The 24,065-nt window shown below is 45.0% G+C and overlaps 1 protein-coding gene across 2 annotated transcripts in view; it reads right to left on the bottom strand.

Moving 5' to 3' along the window:
• The window catches only part of LOC137523038 (FXYD domain-containing ion transport regulator 5-like), a 77,260-nt gene that overhangs the window by 10,112 nt on the left and 43,083 nt on the right, over window positions 1–24,065 (bottom strand). Inside the window, exons 7-9 of one of the 2 annotated variants that reach the window (XM_068243226.1) lie at window positions 13,436–13,516; window positions 6,613–6,663; window positions 874–915 (exon numbers count right to left, since the gene is read on the bottom strand). In XM_068243226.1, coding sequence (XP_068099327.1) covers window positions 874–915; window positions 6,613–6,663; window positions 13,436–13,516 — 174 coding nt within the window. The remainder of the gene's footprint in view (window positions 1–873; window positions 916–6,612; window positions 6,664–13,435; window positions 13,517–24,065) is intronic. The other variant, XM_068243227.1, reaches the window with a different exon arrangement.

Here is a 24,065-nt window from a genome sequence, read left to right as displayed (position 1 = left end):
GGAGGTGGAGCTACTGCACAAAGCTCCGCCTCCCTGGGCAGCAAAATCCACGACCAAGAAAGTCGTGGATTTTGCCGGAAGAGTTAGGGGTGATTTATGAAGTTTTCAGCCGCGGGGATGCAGCGTTTTAGGAGGGGCAATTATGTTAACCTCCCTGCCGGTTATCCCGAGCTCAGCTCGGGGTAACCTGCCGCGGAGGATTCCTCAGGCCCTGCTGGGCCGATTTGCATAATTTTTTTTTTGTTACACTCAGCTAGCACTTTGCTAGCTGCGTGTAACTTACGTACGCCGCCGCTCTGCGCCAATTCGCCGCAACCCGCCGCATCAGAGGGTGCCCCCCCCCCCGAGACCCGTGCGCTGCCTGGCCAATCAGTGCCAGGCAGCGTCGAGGGGTGGTTCGGGACTCCCTCTGACGTCACGACGTCGATGACGTCGGTGACGTCATCGCGCCCGTCGCCATGGCGACGGGGGAAGCCCTCCTGGAAATCCCGTTCAGAACGGGATTTCCGGATGGGTAAATGCGCCGGCGGCGATCGGCGCATTCGGGGGGACGCCGCAGGGAGGGGGGAAGCATGTAGCTAGCGCTAGGCTAGCTACATGCTACAAAAAAAAAAAAGCCAAAAAACACCCTCCCTGCCGTGCGCAGCAATTTTTTATAACGGCAGGGAGGTTAAAGAGGTTTTTACAGTAAAAATCTCATTTTTAGGAGACTTCATAGTCTCTTTAAGATGCGCTGCTTTAGCATTGGATTTTAGTAAATCAAGGCCAAAATTTGTGGTAATGCGGAAATATGGAAATTTTAGTTCTGCGGAATCCAAATGAGAATCCCCATGAGTGTAATGCTCTGCAGATTCCACACTACTTGCCACTAACCGTAGGTGAAGATGCGCTGTTGTTCTTCTAATATAGATTTATCTGCAAGACAAAGACAGAGAAACTGAAATGTGCATCATTGTAAGCGCTTTGAGTCCTATGGGAGAAAAGCGCAATAGAAATGTTATTGTATTGTATTGTGAATCATTACAGTGAGCTCACCAAGATTTGACACTTCCTTAAGACACTAAAAGGTTATGTCTGCCTCTAAGCTGTCCAGAAAAGCACAGCTAGGTCAGGCAGTGAGTCAGTGCTGTTTGCATACACTATATAAGTTACTAGCTGATTGCCCGGCGTTGCCTGTGTATGTATTTGGCTGGTGTTGGCTCCGCCTACTTTTTCTAACCCTAACACACAATTACTCACTGACCAAGTTTGTGAGCTTTGCGGTCTTTGGTATCAATAATCTGCATTGAAATGAAACAAATCTGATTGGCTGTGTGTGGCTCCACCCCTTTTTCTGAATTTGAACCCCAGTCACCCAATAACCAACTGTACCAGGTTTGAGGCCTGTGCCATTAACAGTTCAAGAATGGTAGCAATTAAATATTCCCCTTGAAAAGCAACAGGTTAAGTTTGATTCACTTTTGTAGGCTCCACCCACTTTTCTGAATATTAATCCCAGTCACCCAGTGACCCACTGTGCAAAGTTTAAAAACCCTGCCATTAACAGAATGGCTGCAGTTTACATTTTCCCAGTATAAGTTGTAATTGTCTCCACCCACTGATGACCTGGTGTTGCCCGGGTATGTATTTGACTGGTGTTGGCTCTGCCCATTTTCTAACCCTAACACACAAACACTCAATGACCAAGTTTGTGAGCTTTGGGATCCTTGGCATCAATAATTTGTATATTCCCATAGAAATTAAACAAATCAGGCTGTTTGTGGCTCCACCCCTCTCCAGCATTTGAACCCCAGTCACCCAATGACCAACTGTAGCAGGTTTGAGGCATCTGCTATTAACAGTGTAAAAATGGCAGCAATTTAAATAATCCACTTGAAAATCAACAGGTGAATTTTGATTGGCCATTATAGGCTCCACCCACTTCCCCTGAATATTAATCTCAGTCACTCAGTGATCATCTGGGCAAAGATTGGGAACATTGAAATAAACAGTGTAAGAAGGGCTGCAGTTTACACTTTCCCAGTGAAATTTGTTTTTGGCACCGCCCACTTTTTGTAACCTGAACACAAAGTCACTAATCAATGCCCATGTTTGTGAGTTTTGGGGTCCTTGGCATCAATAATTTGTATTTTCCCATGAAATGAAACAAATCTGATTCACTGTTTGTGGCTCTGTCCCCTTTTCTAATTTGAACCTCAGTGACCCAATGACCGACTGTACCAGGTTTGAGGCTTGTGCCATTAACAGTTCAAGAATGGCAGCAATTTTAATATTCTCCTTGAAAAGTGACATGTGATTTTCGATTGGCATTTTTAGGCTCCACCCACTTTTCTGAATCTTAATCCCAGTCACCCAGTAACCAATTGTGCAAAGTTTGAGAACCCTGCCATTAACAGTGAAGAAGGGCTGCAGTATACAATTTCCCAGAAAAATCTGTTTTTAACTCCACCCACTTTTTGTAACCTTGACACACAGTCACTACTCAATGACCAAGTTTGTGAGCTTTTGGGTTCCTGGCATCAAAATTGTGCTAATGGAAGCAGTTTATCCAGCAAAGAAATCTGGCTGTTTTTGGCTCTGCCCCTTTACTGAATTTGAACCCCAGACACTTAACGACCGACTGTAGCAGGTTTGAGGCCTCTGCTATTAACAGTGTGAGAATGGCTGCAATTTCAATATTCCCCTTCAAAATCAATAGGTGAATTTTGATTGGCTCTTGTAGGCGCCACCTACTTGTCCGAATATTAATCCTAGTCACCCAGTGACCAACTGTGTGAAGTTTGAGAACCCTGCCATTAACAGTGTAAGAAAAGCTGCAGTTTACATTTCCCCATGTAAAAAGTTAGTTGTTTTTGGCTCCGCCCACTATTTCTAATCTTGACTACTTACTACTTACTGACCAAGTTTATGAGCTTTGGGGTCTTTGGCATCAATAAGTTGCATTTTACCATTGAAATTAAACAAATCTGATTGTCTGTTTTTGGCCCGCTCCCTTCAGAATTTAAACCCCAGTCTCCTAGTGACTGACTGTAGCAGATGTTAGGCCTCTGCCATTAAGAGTGCATGAATGGCAGCAATGTAAATATTCCCCTTGAAAATCAAAATGTGAATTTTGATTGGCTGCTGTAGGCTCCACCCACATTACTGAATATTAGTCCCAGTCACCCAGAGGCCAACTGTGTCACGTTTGAGAACCCTGCCAATAACAGAATGGTTGAAATAAATCTAACAAATCTGATTGGCTGTTTGTGGCTCCACCCCTTTAGTGAATTTGGACCCCAGTCACCCAATGACTGACTGTATCAAGTTTGAGGCCTCTGCCACTAACAGTGTAAGAATGGTAGCAATGTGAATATTCCCCTTGAAAATCAATAGGTACATTTTGATTGGCTGTTGTAGGCTCCGCCCACATTTCTGAATATTCATCCCAGTCACCCAGTGGCCAATTGTGTAAAGTTTGGGAACCCTGCAATGTAAAAAATGAAGTTGTTGGCCCCGCCCACTTTTTCAAACCTTGACATACAGTCACTCAATTATCAAGTTTATCAGCTTTGGGGTCCTTGGTATCAATACTTTGTATATTCCCATTGAAAAATAAACAAATCTGGCTGTTTGTGGCTCCGCCCCCTTCCTGAATTTGGACCCTAGTCACCCAGTGACCAACTGTACCAGGTTTGAGGCATCTGCTTTTAACAGTATAAGAGAATGGTAGCAGATGAAATATTCCCTTTGAAAATCAAAAGGTGAATTTTTATTGGCTGTTGTAGGCTCCACCCACCTTCCAAAATCTTAATCTGTCACCCAATGACCAACTGTGCAAAGTTTGAGAACCCTGCCATTAACGATGTAAGAATGGCTGCACTTTATATTTTCCCAGTAAAAGTTGTTTTGGCTCCGCCTACTTTTTGTAACCTTGACACACAGTCACTCAATGACCAAGTTTGTGAGCTGTCAGGTTCCTGGCATCAAAAATGTGTGAATGGAAGCAGTTTATCCACCAAGGAAATCTGATTGGCTGTATGTGGCCCCGCCCCTTTAGTGAATTTGGACCCCAGTCACCCAATGACCGACTGTAGCAAGTTTGAAGCCTCTGCCATTAAAAGTGTAAGAATAGCAGCAGTTTAAATATTCCCCTTGAAAATCAACAGGTGAATTTTGATTGGCTGTTGTAGGCTCCACCCATTTTCTTGAATCTTAAAGAGAGTCTGAAGCGAGAATAAATCTCGCTTCAGACCTCATAGATAGCAGGGGCACGTGTACCCCTGCTAAAACGCCGCTATAGCGCGGCTTAACGGGGGTCCCTTCACCCCCAAATCCCCCTCGATACACCCGGGGAGCGCTTCCTGGTTGGGGCAGGGCTAACCGCCGCAACCCTGCCCCACGCGCGTCTGTCAGCGCGTATCTCCGCCTCTCCCCCGCCCCTCTCAGTCTTCCTTCACTGAGAGGGGCGGGGGAGAGGCGGCGATGCGCCGCTGACAGACGCGACTGGAGGCAGGGCTGCAGCCGTTAGCCCTGCCTCCAGGAAGGGAAATTCTGCGACCTTTTTACGACACACTTTTGCGGGGGGTGGGTTGGGGGTGAAGGGACCCCCGTTTAGCCGCGGGATAGCGGCGTTTTAGCAGGGGCACACGTGCCCCTGCTATTTATGAGCTCTGAAGTGAGATTTATTCTCGCTTCAGAGTCTCTATAATCACATTCACCCAGTGACCAACTGTGTCAAGTTTGAGAACTCTGTGATTAACAGTCTAAGAATGGCTGCAGTTTACATTTTCCCATTGAAAATGAACGGCTGAAATTTGATTGGCTGTTTTATGCTCCGCCCACTTTTCCTGGATTTGTAACCTCGGTCCCCAAGTGACCAACTGTGCCAAGTGTGGGGACACTGGCTTGATTACTGTGAGAATGGCAGCCTTTTACATTTTTTCCATTGACTTGAATGGGTGGAATCTGATTTGCTGTTTGTAGCTCCGCCCAGGTGTGCAGGGGGGCCGCGAGACCCCCAGAACATATAATCCCAGGTAGTAAGGAATCTGTGTACCAAGTTTCGTTCAAATCGGTCAAGCCGTTTTCGCGTGATCGCGGCACATACATACACACACACACACACACACACACACACACACACACACACACACACACACACACACACACACACACACACACACACACACACACACACCAGGCACACACACACACACACACACACACACACACCAGGCACACACACACACACACACACACGCACACACACACACACACACACACACACACACACACACACACACACACACACACACACACACACACACACACACACACACACACACACACATCCGATTTTATATATATATATTAGTGATAAATAATCAATGAGATGTAAATTATTCTGGTTTCCATGCACAGCCTTGGAAGAAGCGCCCATTGGGTATCAGGCTTGCTGCTGTGCCCCGCACCCACCGCTGACTCTCCACATCTACCCGGTATGTCCAGTTTGATGTTTGTCTATTGCATGTATACAGCACTGTTTCGTGACGCAGCTAAACATTATAGCAACTAACAAGCCAGCAGTGCCAGGTGATGATTGTTACTCTAATGCACGAATTTGGAATCTATGCTCATATCTAATTTCACCTAGAGCAGGCATGGGCAAACTCCGGCCCGCGGGCCAAATCTGGCCCTTGGAGTCATTAAATTCAGCCCTCAAGTGGTTTCCTCACTTTGCATTATGTTTGGCCCTCTCTAGAGCACCAGGGAAGCTATATTGGAGGTGAAGTCCTAGAACACCAGGGAAGCCATTTGGGGAATTAAGTGGAAAGCACTAGACACCAGGGACTGTATAGGGGAGGGTGGTGGTCTATAGACACCAGGGAACTGTATGGGGAGGGAGGACCACTAGACACCAGGGAACTGTATAGGGGAGGAAGGACCACTAGACACCAGGGACTGTATAGGGGAGGAAGGACCACTAGACACCAGGGACTGTATACGGGAGGAAGGACCACTAGACACCAGGGAACTGTATAGGGGAGGGAGGACCACTAGACACCAGGGAACTGTATAGGGGAGGGTGGAGGCCTCTAGACACCATGAAACTGTATGGGGAGGAGGGACCACTAGACACCAGATAACTGTATAGGGGAGGGAGGACCACTAGACACCAGGGAACTGTATAGGGGAGGGAGGACCACTAGACACCAGGGAACTGTATAGGGGAGGGTGGGGGCCTCTAGACACCAGGGAACTGTATGGGGGAGGGAGGATCACTAGGCACTAGTGAACTGTATAGGGGCTGGAAACCAGGGAACTTTATAAGGGAGGAAGGTGGCCAGTAGACATTGAGGTTGGCCCGCAACTAGGTCCCATCCCCCACAACTAACCTTAACCACCCAGCCCCCCCCCCACCCCCAAAGGCTAGCCTTAGCCCTCCCCCTCCTCTCATGTTAATCGCTGCAAAACAAACACCAAAAACATTATTTTTCGGGCGCCACCATACCATAGGGTGCCCAAATTTACCCTCAATGCCGCTATTTCAATTGGTGCCTATGGTGGCGGCCACAACTTCTTGTCGCCTCTCCCTCCATATAGCTATACATAGCAAGATATTGGTCTTACCGTCAGGATTCTCCGTGTCTCTCGGCTTTCCTACAATCCTTGTGGCGACTTCTGCAAAATATGACCGCTTAATAACAAACGCCACTTTCTGGGAAAACTGTTACAAGCATAGAAGTGCTTGAGAAGACTCGGTATAACTCATTGTAACTTTTGTGTGCCATGAAAGTGACCCAGAGACGGGGCCATATGAATAAAATATACATACCTGGGGCTTCCTGCAGCCCCCTCCGGTCTGATCGCTCCCACGCTGTCCTCTTCTAACTGCTTGTTTGCCCACAACTAGCCCCGGCAGGGCCGGGTTTATCATACGTCACTGTAGGCACTTGTCTACTGGCGCCTGATGATGGAAAGGCTGCTTACTTCCCTCCCAGAGTGGCTCCCTCCCTCCTTCCCTGCGTCGAGTCCTCATGACAGTAAAAATGAGAGGTTACTCACCAGTTGGGGCCAGGCAGCGCATGCGCAGTCCGGAAAGCTGCACTCCCCTGTCTTGCTGCAATTGCTAGGAGCGTACTGCGCAGGCGCAGTGCACTCCTGGTGATGCAAACGTGACGGGAAAACTCGCGGGGCCTGGCCGCGCATGCGCAGTTGGCTCCGGACCGCAGTTGGCCAGTAGCGGACGAACGGGAAGTCAGAAGAGGACAATGAGGGAGCGATCAGGCCGGAGGGGGCTGGAGGAAACCCCCAGATATGTATCTTTTATTAATGTTGCCCTATCTCAGGGTCACTCTAAAGCAGCCATGATGAGCGGAAAAAACCTACTGATTGAATTAAAGGACAACGGAGGTTGCATGTGACACGATGAGATACACATGTGTATGTAGAGTGCCTAGCACACAAATAACTATGCTGTGTTCCTTTTGTTCTTTCTCTGGCTGAAAGATTAGACTAGTATAGTGTAAACTGATAAGTAATTACAGCCATAAAACACTTTCTTGTAAGGAATTGGTTTCTAAGAGCAGGAAAGAGATAAAAAGGGTTAATGGTTCATAGATTGAAGCTCTGGCATACTGCAATGTCATTGAGCAGAGACAATGAAAACGTAGACGTAGCACCCTCGTGTATTTTACCATATATATCAGTGGGAACATTAGAGAAAACACCTACCCTGCTCTCTGTTTCATCCTTCACTGCTCAGCCTGCTTGTTAGCAGCCCTGATAAAATCCCCGACTGAGCATTCAGTCTGGCTTTGCTCAGGTATCATTATAGCTGAGTCTGTCTTCTCTGATGTCTTTTCAAGCCCAAGCCTGCCCCCTTCTGGCTCTGCTTTCCTGTTCTGTATACCCGCAGCATCACACAGAGCTGTGGTGAGATGGGAGGAGCAGCTAATGTAAGGGTATATTGAAAAACTTTTTTTTTTTAATCTATACTTGTCAGTCATAAGAGGTTTTTAGAAATGGTGATTTCATTTTGCACAAAGCCCACTAAATAATATGCTTTTCTGATGAACTGTGTTTTGCGGGGAGTTACAGTAAAAAAACACAAAAAAACGGCACACCAGAGTGGCGAAAATACCAGGCATAGTATTTATTTTGTAAAATCTATTGGAGGATATGTTTATTTTGTGCCAAAGCGTTCATCTCTGGTTTCCTTTAAATATACAATAAAAAAGGTCATTTTTAGGAGAAGGAGGATAGATACAATTGTTTATCTCATCCTTTGATTTTCACCTTGGATGTCCTTTAACTGTTGTGTGCACGGCGTGAAAAAGGAGGAAGTAAAAGGACCGCAAAGCATATCTCAGGTCTTTTGCATGAACAGATCGGTTGCATGTGTACAGCGTCAGCATCGTTAGAACGATACATCGTTCAAACCGTCTTGACAAACCTATGTGGCAGATTACTTTCTTGGTTTGCAAAGATTTTTATCTGCCTAATTGAAAGCACTGGATGTTAGCCCTATGCCTGCTTCCATGAAAGCAGGAAGTAGACAAACTGCAAATTTTTTGCATATTTGTATCAGCTGTAACAAATAAATGTTTTTTTCTGTAAAGCTTATTATGCTGTTGCTTATCTTTCAGGGCTCGTTCACACTAGAGGCGTTTTTTCGCATTTTTTAAGTGCTGGCGATTTTTCAAAATTGCCCTGAAAGTGGTTACACCATTATTGTCTATGAGACAGTTCACATCTGAGCGGTTTATTTTCCGATCCGCTCAGAAAAGCGTTGCATGGGCCATTTTGGAGGAGATTTTGCGTCAAAAGAGGGTATAGGGAAAACGAAAACGCTCACAAAATTGCTTTGTGCAGCGATTGCGTTCGCGTTTTTAGCAATAAATATGTAGTATTTATTATTTTCCGGATCAAAGAGTTCTCTTCCTGACTGAAAAAAATGCAATCGCTCAGCAAAACCGCTTCGAAAAGCAGTTTACAGAAAAAAACCAGCGTGCAGGTATTCGCCGGGAATAGAGAATAAAAATTGCGTCAAAAAATGCGAAACACGGACGGACACGCAAACGGAACGCAATGTGAACAAGAACAAGGCTTCAGAGCAGAGAAGTTCTGAGTTCATGTTCGCTTTAATACCATTACTACTGCTGGACACCAGAGGGCGACAAACACAAAAGAATGAAATGAGTATTTTATTATTGCAGACTCCTGCTGCTGCTTTTTGTAACAAGGGCTCTTTTCCACTATGAAATGCGATCACAATTGTGTTTCAATTTCCACCATGCGATTGCGATTGAGCTACTATACTCATTATAGTCCAGCTCAATCGCATCCAAAACGCGGCAGGACGACGATTGTGTTTTGACCAAAATCGCATCGTAATCGGATGGCACTAATGGAAATTGCTGCTGCAGTTTCCATTAGTTTAATGTACCTTGCGATTTGCGATCAGAATTAAATTGCAGGGTAGTGGAAAAAGGCCCTAAGCAAGCAGTTCGGGGTGACCCAAACCACTAGGAATGTATATAAACTGTACTAAGAAATAATGGATGCCCATTAATGCTGGGTCAAGTGGGAGCGTGGGGGATATTCTACTATTATCTACTTTATCAGTGATCTTTACCAATATTTTTCTATCACTAACTGAAAGGTCATCAAAAAATAAGAGTTTTACTTACCTATGGCTTCTGCCAGCCCCATGCAGCCGTGCTACTGTGCCCGTGCCGTGACATACTGATCTTCCGTTCTCCCTCCATGGCTCACTTCTCTTCTTGTAGTGGAAGCCAAATTCTAAGTCGGCGTCCACTGTTCCCTGGCCATGCGTGTCTTTATCCGCGTTCCCGTGGCCAGGAGGAGCATCCTGCGCAGGCGCAGTGCGAGAAAATCTCTACTGCGCCTTCGCAGTATGCTCCCAGCGACGGGAGTGTGAATGAGGACGTGCGAGGGCAGGGCCGCACAGGTGCAGTGTACACCGGATTCACGAAGTGAAAGTGAGTGGCGGCGGTGCAACGGAAGACCGGTATGGCATGGTGCGGGCACAGACGGCTGCAGGGGGCTGGCAGAGGCCCCAGGTAAGTGAAACCTGCATTCATGCAAAAACAACGCCGGGAGACTTGGGCGCATGATAAAAGGTGGAAAACGGCTCCCCCTGCTCCTGCAAAAGTCCAGGCGGGCGTTAATTACTATTCTTCCTCCAGGCCGCCATGGACTCAGCTATTGCTGGTGGATGAATTACGCTGTTTCTAAAGTAATTACAAAATACTGTCTGAGCACCGCTATAGCTGCGATTCACACTACGACCTATAACTGCGCATAGTATGCCCAAATCCCCTTGTGCCCTTTTGTGCAGGTTCGAAACTAACCCAATACTTACTTTAAAGTGTAACTGAGATGAAAAGAAAAAAAAAAATCATACATACCTGGGGCTTCCTCGAGCCCCCTTCGGCTTGATCAGTGCTCGGTGCCGTCCTCCGCCCCTGGATCTTCCGTAAGGGCTCCTGGTATCTTTGGCCAGTTGACGCATGTGCAGTGCGGCCGCGCACACTTCGTTTTCTCACTCCCCTTTCCAGGAGAGTTCTGTGCCTATGTAGTAGTGCTGCACAACTGCAGAAAGCTCCCGGCACGGGAGTGTGGCAGGGCGGGAGCACGCAAACAGGCTTTACATGTGCAGTAAGCCCTCACTGGCCGAAGATAACGGGAGTCCTTACGGAAGATCCCGGAGGCTAAGGACGGTGCGGAGGGAGCGATCAGGCTGAAGGGGGCTCGAGGAAGCCCCAGGTATGTATGAATTTGTATTTTATGTTCATCTCAGGTTCCCTTTAACCCTTCCTCTATTGATGCCTAACCCTCACTGACCCCCCCCCCCACACACACACACACGCTGCAGTTTCTGACAATAGCAGTCATACAAGGTCATATGCATAGCGTTGAGCCCCGACATCCCCCCTCCCCCAGCTCTGCGTCACTGGGATTCTCGTCAGCCCGCACATGCACACACGCATGCACACAGGGCCGGGCCGAGGCAGAGAGGCTCCAGCCTCAGGGCGCAGTGTAGGAGGGGGCGCCTAATTCACTCAGCTATCATTCCCCTATTGTGTTTTAAGCGGAAATAAATAAGCAAAGGGGATGCATGGCAATGATTGGAAACCAGATAACTTGAGATAAAGATTAAGGTGTTGGGGGCCCTGGGGTACCTCTTAGTCTAATAGCAATCAGTGTGTGACGGCTAGGGATGCTCGCTGGATTCCGCGGAATTGTTAATTCCGTGATTCCGGCCGGAATTAGGTCAATTCCGATTGTAGCAGTCGGAACAGAATTGCTAAACCTCTGAAACCTACTACACACTGAGACCTGGGTTCAATTCCCAGCCATGGTATGTAAGCTAACTTTTGAAAAAGTACAAATCCTTAAAGGGAACCAGAGAGGAAGCACCCTTGTGTATTTTACCATGTATATCAGTAAGAACATTAGAGAAAACACTTACCATGCTCTCTGTTTCGTCCTCACTGCTAAAAGTGTCTGTTAACAGCAGTCACAAGAATCCCAGACTGAGCAATTAAATCTGGCTTTGCTGGGAATGATTATTGCTGAGTCATTATAGCAAAGCCACAAGGGGGCAGGCTTGGGCTTGAAATAACACCACAGAAGACAGACTTAGCTATAATCTTTCTGTAGCAAAGCTAGATGGAGCAGCCTGACTTCTCAGTCGGGGATTCTTATCAGACGTGATAACAGTCAGATTACACAGAGAACAATGAAACAAAGGGCAGATTAGGTGTTTACTGTCATGTTCCCACTGATTTATAAGGTAAAATACAAGAGGGTGCTTCATCTCTGGTTCTCTTTAAGCACACTACTTTTTCTATTGGATTGATCATAATGGTACATGCTAGGCTGGCTTCAGCATGTAGTGTGGTTGGTGGTATAGGGGGTAAGTCGGATACCTCAGATACCTACTACACACTGAGACCTGGGTTCAATTCCTGGCCAAGGTATGTAAGCTGGCTTTTGAAAAAGTACAAATCCTTAAGCATGCTACTTTTTCCATTGGATTGATCATAATGGTACATGCTAGGCTGGCTTTAGCACGTAGTGTGGTTGGTGGTCTAGGGGGTAAGTCAGATACCTACTACACACTGAGACTTGGGTTTAACTCTCAGCCCAGCCTGGGTTTAATTCCTGGCCAATGTATGTAAGCTTGCTTTTGAAAAAGTACAAATCCTTGAGCATGCTACTTTTTCTATTGGATTGATCATAATGGTACATGCTAGGCTGGCTTTAGCATGTAGTGTGGTTGGTGATCTAGGGGGTAAGTCAGATACCTACTACACACTGAGACCTGGGTTAAATTCCTGGCCAAGGATGTAAGCTGGCGTTTGAAAAACTGCAATTCCCTACAAGATGATGAATGATGAGAGAGAGAGAGAGAGAGAGAGAGAGAGAGAGAGAGAGAGAGAGAGAGAGAGAGAGAGAGAGAGAGAGAGAGAGAGAGAGAGAGAGAGAGAGAGAGAGAGAGAGAGAGAGAGAGAGAGAGGGAGAGAGAGAGAGAGATTTTTAAAAATTTCCGACGGAATTTTATACAAATCCGGCGTAATTTTCATAGCGACGGAATTTAACACTGACGGAATCCGTGAATTCCGGCGGAACGGAATTTGCTGGTTCTGATCATCCCTAGTGACGGCTGGGGTGGGAGGGATGGAGGGGCGCACTTTGGTGTCTTACCCTTGGGTGCTGGAGGACCTTGTCCTGGCTCTGCATGCACACACAAATATGCAACACGCCACACTCCTGTCAATGAAATCCCTGCATCGTCCACTGACCCCAAGGACTTCTGCCACTGCTGCATTGCCACAGAAGTCAAACAGCAGCGTGCTTTGCATCAGCTCTGCAGAAATTTGGAAGCTTTTGGAGTGATACAATGTAAGAAGTAAGTGTGCTAGGCCCCAAACACTTGCATTGCCATTGTGTTATCTTGTGGTGAAACAGGGTAATGCAACACGCACTAAGGGCTTGATTCACAAAAGAGTGCTAACTGTTAGCATGCCCGTTTTCACGCAAATTTTCGTGTTTGCGCGCGATCGCGAATTTTCGTGCGCAATCGTTATAGTTTTCCCGCGAAAATTTACGTTTGCGCGTGAAAACATTTAATTGTATGCGAAAGTTCGCGATCGCGCGTGAACGCGAAAATTTGCGTGAAAACGGCCATGCTAACAGTTAGCACTCTTTTGTAAATCAAGCCCTAAGTGTAAAATGGGTCCATATCTTATCCAAAATAGGAAGTGTCATGTTATTTGCATTCTTAGATAAGCTAGGAAAAAAAAAAAATTCCACGACATCATTTTTAGGGCCCCAACTATTTTTTTGCAATTGTTTGATTTTTGAATGCTACAACCCCTTTAACTAAGGAATCGGTGAATGTTAACAGATACTCATTACTCACCAGGAGGTGGCCCGGCTGTAGTCAGTGGCTGCTGGCTGGTGCTGGTTCTCTCCTCTGGGAAGTTTTGCAGAGTTGTGGATTCTGTGGTGTAAAATAAACAGGTTACATTACCGAGCCCCAGAGATAGAAAGAGTGCATGACAGTGTCTGAAGCAACCCTCCAACCCACTGGGGGTCTATCTATCTGCCCTCCTCATACTTATACCAGATCAGTGGCTCACCAAGCAAAGATACAAAAAACAAAAAAACAAAAAAAAACTGATGACGTACAGTATATCAAGACATGCTTGTATATCAAGTCAAAATGTCACAAACATTTTTGCTTGTATATCAAAGACCTCTTAAACCAAGTTACTCTCAATCCAAGGTTTTACTGAATAATGTTCATACTGGAAGGAGCAGAGATCATCACACACTGCAGCTAGTTTACTATCAGTACAGGCACATAGTAACAGCTTATACTGTACATACTGGCGGTAGCAGAGATCAGCACACACTGCAGCTAGTTTACTATCAGTACAGGCACAGAGTAACAGCTCATACTGTACATACTAGAGGCAGCAGAGATCAGCACACACTGCAGCTAGATTACTATCAGTACAGGCACAGAGTAAGGCTAGGTCCACACTAGGCACGGTTGGAGGACGGACACTGCAGTCCGGGATCAGGGGAAGATCAGGGGAAGTACCACCAGACCGAAAACTGATCAAAGTGCATCAGTTTTGCATCAGTTTCCATTCTGTTTTTTCCCCCCAAAAACGGACAGAAAACGTCTCTATCATTAGGAAGGTAGTGGAGGATTTTTTGGGCCAATAGTAAAGTTCAGGCTATCCGTTTTCTCATCAGTTTTTGTTGCTATTTTGCCTGTGGAGATGGAGATGCGTTTTCTCATTGCTTTTCACTACCCATCCGTGTATCCGTGAAACTGCAGCAGATCCGGACCTTCCGTTCAGTTTTTGAAAACGGGTCCCCGCAAACGCAGACGGATCCGTTTTTTACTTGGGTGAGGATGGCTGCTATTTTTAACATTAGTATCCGGGACTCCGTTTTTCATCAGGGCACTGATATGTTTCCAGACCTAGTGTGGACTAGGCCTAACAGCTTATACTGTACATACTGGAGGTAGCAGGGATCAGCACACACTGCAGCTAGATTACTATTAGTACAGGCACAGATTAAGGGACCATTCACACTTAGAAACGCAAAACGCCGGCGATTTTTGCTGGCGTTTTGCGGGAGTGATTTTTCAGCTTTAAATTCACTGAACACTGTGGCGATTTTTTCCGCGATCTCGTTTAGCGCTTCTGTAGCACTGAAACGCGATCGCCGGGAAATGGTGCAGGCGATGAGTTTGTTTTTCGTGATTTTGGGCGATTTGCAGCGATTAGCGCAAATCCCCCAAGTAAGAACTTTTACATAGACTTTTACTACACTAGCGTTTGAGCGTTTTGCTGAAATCACCGGCAAAACGCTCAAGTGTGAATGGGCCCTAACAGATTATACTGTACATACTGGAGGCAGCAGAGTTCAGCACACACTGCAGCTAGTTTACTATCAATTCAGGCACAGTGCAACAGCTCATACTGTACATACTGGGGGTAGCAGAGATCCGCACACACTGCAGCTAGTTTACTATCAGTACCGGCACAGACTAACAGCCTACTGTACACACTGGGGTAGCAGAGATCAGCACACACCGCAGCTAGTTTAGTATCAGTACAGGCACAGAGTAACAGCTTATACAGTACGAAATGAAGAAAGCTGAAAAACTCTGTATATGGTCACGATATTTCAGTAGCGTAAATAGGAGATTTACAATGAAACAAAATTGCAGTATTGATCCAAATACCATTTCAAGACCTTTTTAAGCCATGTAAGCAGAAGTACACTAAAACGCTTTGAAAACAACCAAGAACTGATGATGAAGCCGCCGCCCACACGTCAGCGCTGGTACGCGGCGGTCGATGCGGGGACGCACACAGACCAGCACTGTCATTATGGCGAGATGTGTTTGCGCGAGCCGCGATTCACTCTGTACAGAAGCCACCCCATTGTCTTCCTCACACAAGGGAGGGATTGTGTCCACATACAACACGTCTATTATCAGGAGGGAACCAGCAGCTGCTGGCAATCTGTCCACGTTTCCCGAAAACACAAATATTGAGACATTCTCATAAAAAGAGAAAAAAATGCCATTTACAGCATAACTTAAAGTGGAGCTGAACACTTACATAGGAGAGAAGAAAAGCATAGAGAAATCCACCCTGTATGTATTTAGAGAGTGTAGCCTGTCTAATTACCCCTCATCTGTGACTAATCACAACTGTAATTTGATCTCTCAGCTATGTCAGCTCAGAAATCTCTGCTGACTCGGCAGAGCAGCTAATTGGTAAACACAGAATGTTAACCCTATATCTGCTCCCATGAAAGCAGGAAGTAGACACACTGCATATGTATTGCAGGATTTGTATCAGCTGCAGCAAAGAAATGTTTTTCTTTAAAAATTATAATGCTGTTGCTTATCTTTTAGACCAGAGAGGAAGTTCTGAGTTTAGGTCCCCTTTGAAGAGGAGCTTCACTAATTACAATGTAATAAATAATAATGCTTCTTTCTTTCAGTATTACTTTATAAATTACTTTACGCGCACACCAAAAACCGCTAGCAGATCTGCAAAACACTAGAGGTTTTTGAAGCAGAGTTCAGAGCGATTCTAGGCATATTTAGGCTCTATTCACACCTGCTTTTTCAAAACGCCGGCAATTTTTGCAGGAGTGATTTTTCCTCGATTTCACGTGGAAAAATTACTAAACAGTACGTCGATTTTGTCGCGATCGCGTTTTGCGCTCCTATAGCACTGAAACGCGATCCCCTGGAAATCACCTGAAAATGGTGCAAGCTACGCATTTTTCGTTTGGCGTTTTTGCCCGTTTTTGGGCGATTTGTGGCGATTAGCGCAAATCGCTCAAGTAAGAACGGGTCCATAAGGTTTCATTACAGTAGCGCTCTTAAAAAGCGCTAGCATTTGAGCGTTTTGCCGAAATAGCGCCAAAACGCTCTAGTGTGAATGGGGCCTTAGAGAGGTTTTCTAAACATGCCTTGCGTTTTTTGGAGCGTTTTTGTGTAGCAGATGTCATATATTGTTACAGTAAAGCTGTTACTGAACAGCTTCTGTAACAAAAACCCTTGGAAAACCGCTTTGATCTGCCGTTTTTCAGAGAGGTTTTCCACTTTCCTGTAGTTTAACATTGAGGCAGAAACGCCCGAGTTTGCGTTTGTGGAAAAAACGACCCGCTCTGGTGCGCACCAGCCCATTGAAATATATTAGCCAAGCGGTTTCCCCCTGCAAGCGTTTTAAAAAACGCTTCAGAACTGCTCTGGTGTTCATCAGCCCTATGTTAGTGTTTGTCCATTGTAACACCTTCCCTCAGATTCACATTCTGAAATATATCCCAGGTGGCGACTTCTTTACTGCTGGAAAGTTGCATCCCTGTGGACAGGGGCGTAACTAGAGGTCCCCAGGCCCTCCTGCAAGAATTTGAGCGGGCCCCTCCCCCACACCCTGGGGCCCGCTCATGGCCATTTTAGGGGGGCAGGAGGGGTCTCAGCATGAGGGGAGAGCTTGGTAGCATCGGTGGGGAGGAGGGACGCCCCCCCCCTCACCTCGGGCTATCCCCTCTGCGCTCCCCTCCTGCATCTACGTAAGTGGCAGCAGCGGCGGCAGCTATAATTACCACCATTCACCACTGGAGGTCGCCGATCTGCAAGGGCTTCACATTACTTTCACATTACTTCCTGTTTTAACAGGAAGTAATGTGAAGCCCTTGCAGATCGGCAACCTCCGTGGTGAATGGAGGTTATTATAGCTGCTGCTGCCACTTACATAGATGCAGGAGGGGAACGCAGAGGGGATAGCCAAGGTGAGAGAGGGGAGGAAATGTCCCCCCTCCCCACCGACGTGCTACCAAGCTCTCCCATCATGCTGCGACCCCTCCTGCCCCCCAAAAACGACCATGATCGGGGGGGGGGGGGGGGCAGGGGCTGCTTCCCCTATTGTCAGTGCCTGTGGAATGTTTGCTTACTGTGTGTTCCGAAGTCAGTAGAAACAACGCTCTCAGAGGAGAATAAGCAGTTTTAGCTAGGAGGGCGGGGCTGCATACCAATATACAGCATTACATAGATGTAGGAAGCTGATACTGAAACCAGGGTAATTAACATAACATTAAAGGATACCCGAGGTGACATGTGACATGATGAGATAGACATGGGTATGTACAGTGCCTAGCACACAAATAACTGTGCAGTGTTCCTTTTTCCTTTCTCTGCCTGAAAGAGTTAAACATCAGGTATGTAAGTGGCTGACTCAGTCCTGACTCGGACAGGAAGTGACTACAGTGTGACCCTCACTGATAAGAAATTCCAACTATAAAACACTTTCCTAGCAGAAAATAGCTTCTGAGAGCAGGAAAGAGAAAAAAAGGGGAATTTCTTATCAGTGAGGGTCACTTTGTAGTCAGGACTGAGTCAGCCACTTACATACCTGATATTTAACTCTGTCAGGCTGAGAAAGAAAAAAAAGGAACACAGCCTAGTTATTAGTGTGCTAGGCACTGTACATACACATGTCTATCTCATCATGTCACCTCGAGTATCCTTTAACATAGATATGGGAATACTGAGTAATCTACAACAATTCGCTTTATGCCCCTTTAAAATGTGTCTCTGAACAACAGTGATGTGAATGTACAGTGGTTGTATTACTGGTTTTGCTGTTGTCTTTAAAAACAAGTCTATCACTTTTTAATGTTTTGGAAATGAGCCCATGCTTCTTGTTTTGTCATCAGTGCTTGAACAGATACATAACAAGGGCTGAGAGTCAATTAACCGTACAAGGGGTGGGAAGAATTTTAAAACTTACAAAACAATTTTGCCACAGGGTTACAGCGTATACTGTACATACTGGGGGTAGCAGAGATCAGCACACACTGCAGCCAATTTACTATCAGTACAGGCACAGAGTAACAGCTTATACTGTACAGCACGGGCAGCACGGTGGCGTAGTGGTTAGCGCTCTTGCCTTGCAGCGCTGGGTCCCTGGTTCGAATCCCAGCCAGGGCACTATCTGCAAAGAGTTTGTATGTTCTCTCCGTGTCTGCGTGGGTTTCCTCCGGGCACTCCGGTTTCCTCCCACATTCCAAAAACATACGGATAAGTTAATTGGCTCCCCCTAAAAAATTGCCCCTAGACTACAGTACTTACACTACATAAAATAGACATATGGCAATGGTAGGGATTAGATTGTGAGCTCCTTTGAGGGACAGTTAGTGACAAGATATATATATATACACTGTACAGCGCTGCGTAATATGTCGGCGCTATATAAATACTAAATAATAATAATAAATAATAATACATACTGGAGTCTGGAGATAGCAGAGATCAGCACACACTGCTGTTAGTTTACTATCAGTACAGGCACAGAGAAACAATGTATACTGTACATACTGGGGGTAGCAGAGATCTGCACACACTGCAGGCAATTTACTAACAGTGCAGGCACAGAGTAAAAGCTTATACTGTACATACTGGGGGTAGCAGAGATCAGCACACACTGCAGCCAATTTACTATCAGTACAGGCACAGAGTAACAGCTTATACTGTACATATTGGGGGCAGCAGAGATCAGTACATGCTGCAGCTAGTTCACTATTAGTACAGGCACAGAGTAACAGCTTATACTGTACACACTGGAGGTAGCAGAGGTCAGCACACAGTGCAGCTAGTTTACTATCAGTACAGGCACAGAGTAACAGCTTATACTGTACATACTGCAGGTAGCAGGGATCAGGACACACTGCAGCTAGTTTACTATCAGTACAGGCACAGAGTAACAGCTTAACCTGTACATACTGGGGGTAGCAGAGATCAGCCCACACTGCAGCCAATTTACTATCAGTACAGGCACAGAGTAACAGCTTATACTGTGCATACTGGAGGTAGCAGAGATCAGCACACACTGCAGCCAATTTACTATCAGTACAGGCACAGAGTAACAGCTTATACTGTACATACTGGAGGTAGCATAGATAGGTAGATGGTAGATCAGGCACAGAGAAACAGTGTATACTGCACATACTGGAATCTGGAGATAGCAGAGATCAGCACACACTGCTGTTAGTTTACTGTCAGTACAGGCACAGAGTAACAATGTATACTGTACATACTGGGGGTAGCAGAGATCTGCACACACTGCAGCTAGTTTACTATCAGTACAGACACACAGTAACAGCCAGGGTCAGACCACCCAGTGCCGGATTTACCGTAAGGCACCGCAGGCACATGCCTACAGGCACCTGATGCTGGAAAGGCGGCTCGCTCCCCTCCATGAGTGCCACCCTCCTTCCGTATGCAAAGACCTGATGAGAGTATAAATGAATAGTGGGGAAACGCTGCCTATCTAACTAATGGCTTGCTCTCCTGATCGCGGTGCAAATCCAGACGGTGTGCTGCAGATTTATACAGCCAAATCCCTATAGCACGGCTCAGTGATGCGGGCTGCGCCATAACAGCAGAATGGGAGCCCTGGCTGAATCAGAAACGGCTGCAGCTCCTAGTGTAAACCAGCCTTTAAATAAAAAATTTTTTGGGGGGGGGGGGGGTGATGAGTTAGTTCCATTAAAAAAAAATTTGAACAGTCTGCTGTCGTTTTTTTGTTGTTGTTGTTTTTTGCATGCTGCACTACGTCCCATCTGAATTGCACATAATGATCATCAATGCAAAAATGTGTTTTGCAAGGGGAGCAAAAGAGATGAAAGTTTTCAGATATGTTAGAGGCATGGAAAAAAACTGCATAGAATTTGCATAAAATTCATACATTTTTCTTTCTTTCCATGTAAAAATTTGCGTGCAAATTTCTGCACACAAAACACAAGCCTACCGTAGAAATGAACCCTTATGGTGCCCATACATGGTACAATTTTTTATTTCTATTTATTTATTTATTCTTTTGATTAAATAATTTTGTTTGATTATTCTAATAGATCGAATATAAAGATTTGTCCAACATGTCCGATCAGATTTTTATTGAAAAAATGGGATAACCTATTCTTTATAGGTGATCGAAAAAAAGATTCTTTTGACCTTTCATTCGATAAACGTGAAAATTGAACGTTTTTATTGTACTGTGTATGGGCACTATTAAGGTGGCCACGTACAATACAATTTTTTAAATATCTGTTCAATTCCAGAATAGCAATCAATTTTTCTGACTGATTGTAACAATTATAAAATCTGACCAATGTACCACATACCTGTGTTCAATTTTTCCCCCAATCATGAATAATATAATTGAAAGCTCAGAAAGAATTGATTTAAACTGTACATGAAGTAATCACACACCATACCATTCTTGATAAAGTTGGTCTGTAATTTCCAACATGTCCAATCTCCCCCACCCCAAAAAAAAAGGGAAATCCGATCAGATCGAAAACAGAGAAAAGCTCTTGATTTTTCGGGACAACCGATTGTAATTATCGAATTGATGAAAAATTGGATCTTTTAATTGTGTGGTGTGTGGCCACCATAGGCAGCTTTCACACTTATTCATGTGATTTCTAGCCATTTTATAATTTTTTTTGGGGGGGGGATTTGCGATTCTGCGTTTTGCGACTTTGCACATTACTATGTCAATCGTATGTCTGTTGCAAGAAAAAAAAAAAAAAAACATACATGCTCTCTCAATGTTTTCTGCAGAAAAATCACACAACAATCCAAGTCAAATGCAATGCTTGTTGACTGGCATTATATGTACTGTGAATGCGAGTTCGCAAAAACGCAATTCGCACACTAATTCTGTTATGTGTAAAAGGGGCCTTGAAGAAGCACCCACAGATAGTCGTCAGCGGCCGTCCTGTGTATTTGCATATTTAATTCACCGATACATCATACATGCTCAATAAAACCTTCACCCACGCCGCAAGGAACCTGCGCAAATACAAACATACAAAATGCAGTTATAGAGCAGTCAGAATGCTGCAGGCTTGTATTGTATTATGAAGTCTTTTATAACTGTGACTATGCTGTAGTTCTTCGTGCTGTTTGTGTGTTTATATTAGCCCTGTCTGTACGGTGCGTGGGTGAGGTTCATTGTCATGTATTATGTATGTATATATGATGCACACGCACACACACACACACACATACACACACATTACACACACACACGTACACACACACACACACACGGCACTGACACAGCTATCCATCTGTGCTATTAGATGTGCAGCGTTCGGGCTTTTGTAGAATTCTGTTTTATGATCAGTTCTTACATTTTATACTTCTATGGTCACTTGTGATATTGATTTATGACGTGTACTGATGTCCATAAAGACCAAAACTTTACAGATCTTCCTGCTTTCAATTTTATTATAAAAAGACCCTGTCGTCGACCCTCATTTGAATTTGGGCGCATTACCACAATTTTATGTTCGTAGCATATCTTATGTATTTCAGTGGCATTACAATTGACCTGCGTTTTTTTCTTACTTTTCATGTGTTTTGCATTTTGCGATTTTTATTTCACGCTACAGTGAGGCCTGGAACCCACTACAAATCGCAAATCGCAAGCGTTTTTATTTAGCTTTTTCTAAGCGATTTCATGAGCGTTTTCCGGGGATTTTGGTATTTTTTTAAAAGTGTAAGCTTTTTGCCAGCGATTGTGACTTTAATTCTGATTGGTCTTTTAGATTTATTATATTATTTTTTTTTACAGTTTACAGTAAAATCGCATACAAATCGCCATGTGTAATTATTCATGAGCGATTTGCCATCGCTTCAATACTTTACACTGTAACGCAAACGCTCCCAAGATGCTGCATGTCCTGTGCTTGCAATTTTGCTAATCGCATTCGCTACTGTGGAATTTGTTACATTTCTTTACATTGGCTGAGCGTTTAGGGAAATCGCTAGCGATGTAAACTGCTCCCTAAATGCTCAAAAAAGCGCTCTAGTGAGTTCCAGGCCTGGAAAAAAAAAATCACATTTGTTGCGTACATTAAAAAAGGGCTTCAGGAAAAAAGGGCGCAAGGTTTTAAACGATAAGTATGAATAACGTTTAAAAAAATTGTGCTATATTTCGTTTAAAAATAATGTTTTATAAAGTTATAAATCATTAAATAATGTGTATGAAATCGGCAATTGTAAAAACGTTAATCTTCCCTGTTTAAAAAGTGAAATGTATAATAACGTTTTATAAAACATTAATAAGAATTTTACTAAAACTATACCTAACCCTACTCTCACACAGAACCCTCCCTGTACCTACCCCTAACCCCTAGACCCCCCTGGTGGTGCCTAAACCTAAGACCCCCCTGGTGGTGCCTAACCCTAAGACCCCCCTGGTGGTGCCTAAACCTAAGACCCCCCCTGGTGGTGCCTAAACCTAAGACCCCCCTGGTGGTGCCTAAACCTAAGACCCCCCTGGTGGTGCCTAACCCTAAGACCCCCCTGGTGGTGCCTAAACCTAAGACCCCCCCTGGTGGTGCCTAAACCTAAGACCCCCCCTGGTGGTGCCTAAACCTAAGACCCCCCTGTGATAAGCATTAATAATGTTTTAAAAAATATTGTGTTGTTTTTAGTTTAAAAATAATGTTTTAAAAACATATTGTACTGTTTTTCGTTTAAAAATAATGTTTTAAAAATTATAAATCATTAAATAATGTGTAATCATGAGAAGCAGTTCTAAAACATTAAAAGTCTCCGGGCGCCGCTTTTAAAACGTTATTTTTCTCCGGCGTCCTTTTTTCCTGTTGGGCGCCCATTAAACGATATTTATTATGGGAGTGAATGGCGGCGCCCTTTTTGTCCACCTGCCTCATGCGCCCAAATTTCCTGCCTCCACATTTGTTATGTGAACATTGCATGCAATTTTGAAGTTACTGAAAAATGTGAATCAACTCCATTGGTAAGCTTAGAAAAAACATTACAATGAGAAAAAGAAAATAAGCAAAGAACGCCGCTCCCCCCCCAAAAAAAACAAAGCAAAACATGAAAAGCAGAATCTGGCATGTGAAAAACACGGAAAATCGGCATGCAGAATTTGCATGAATCATTGTGATCGGTGACGCAGGGCCCGTTTCCACTATTGCGAATTCGCATGCGTTGCCCGCATGCGGATTCGCACAGTCAGTACAAGTGGATGGGACTGTTTCCACTTGTGCGTTTCCCCGCACGTTTTTCTGTGCAGGAAAAATCTGCAGGGTAGGGCCCTCAGAATTCGCCTGCGTGTGGAATGCAGGTGAATCGCACGCAATGTATTTAATAGGGAAATCGCATGCGTTTTCCTCATGAGTTTTTTGCCGCGATTTCGCATGCGATTTCGCATAGGTATTAATGTTAATTTACACAGGCAGTGACATAGTTAATTTCGCATACAGCCTTACCTGTGCGAAATCGCATGCGAAATCGCGGCAAAAAACGCATGCGGAATCGCACCCGCATGCGATTTGCCTGCGGTGATTCGCCGGCGATTCCGCAACGCTATAGTGGAAACGGGCCCTAAAGCCTGGTACATACATGCAATTTTAATTGGTCAATGACTGGCCACCTCTATGTAATATGAGGGCTAACAGTACAG

Source organism: Hyperolius riggenbachi, chromosome 6 (assembly GCF_040937935.1).
Source record: "Hyperolius riggenbachi isolate aHypRig1 chromosome 6, aHypRig1.pri, whole genome shotgun sequence".
Classification (NCBI taxonomy): Eukaryota; Metazoa; Chordata; class Amphibia; order Anura; family Hyperoliidae; genus Hyperolius; species Hyperolius riggenbachi.
The sequence above is the reverse complement of the archived record's forward strand: the minus strand, read 5'-3'. Positions and strand labels throughout refer to the sequence as shown.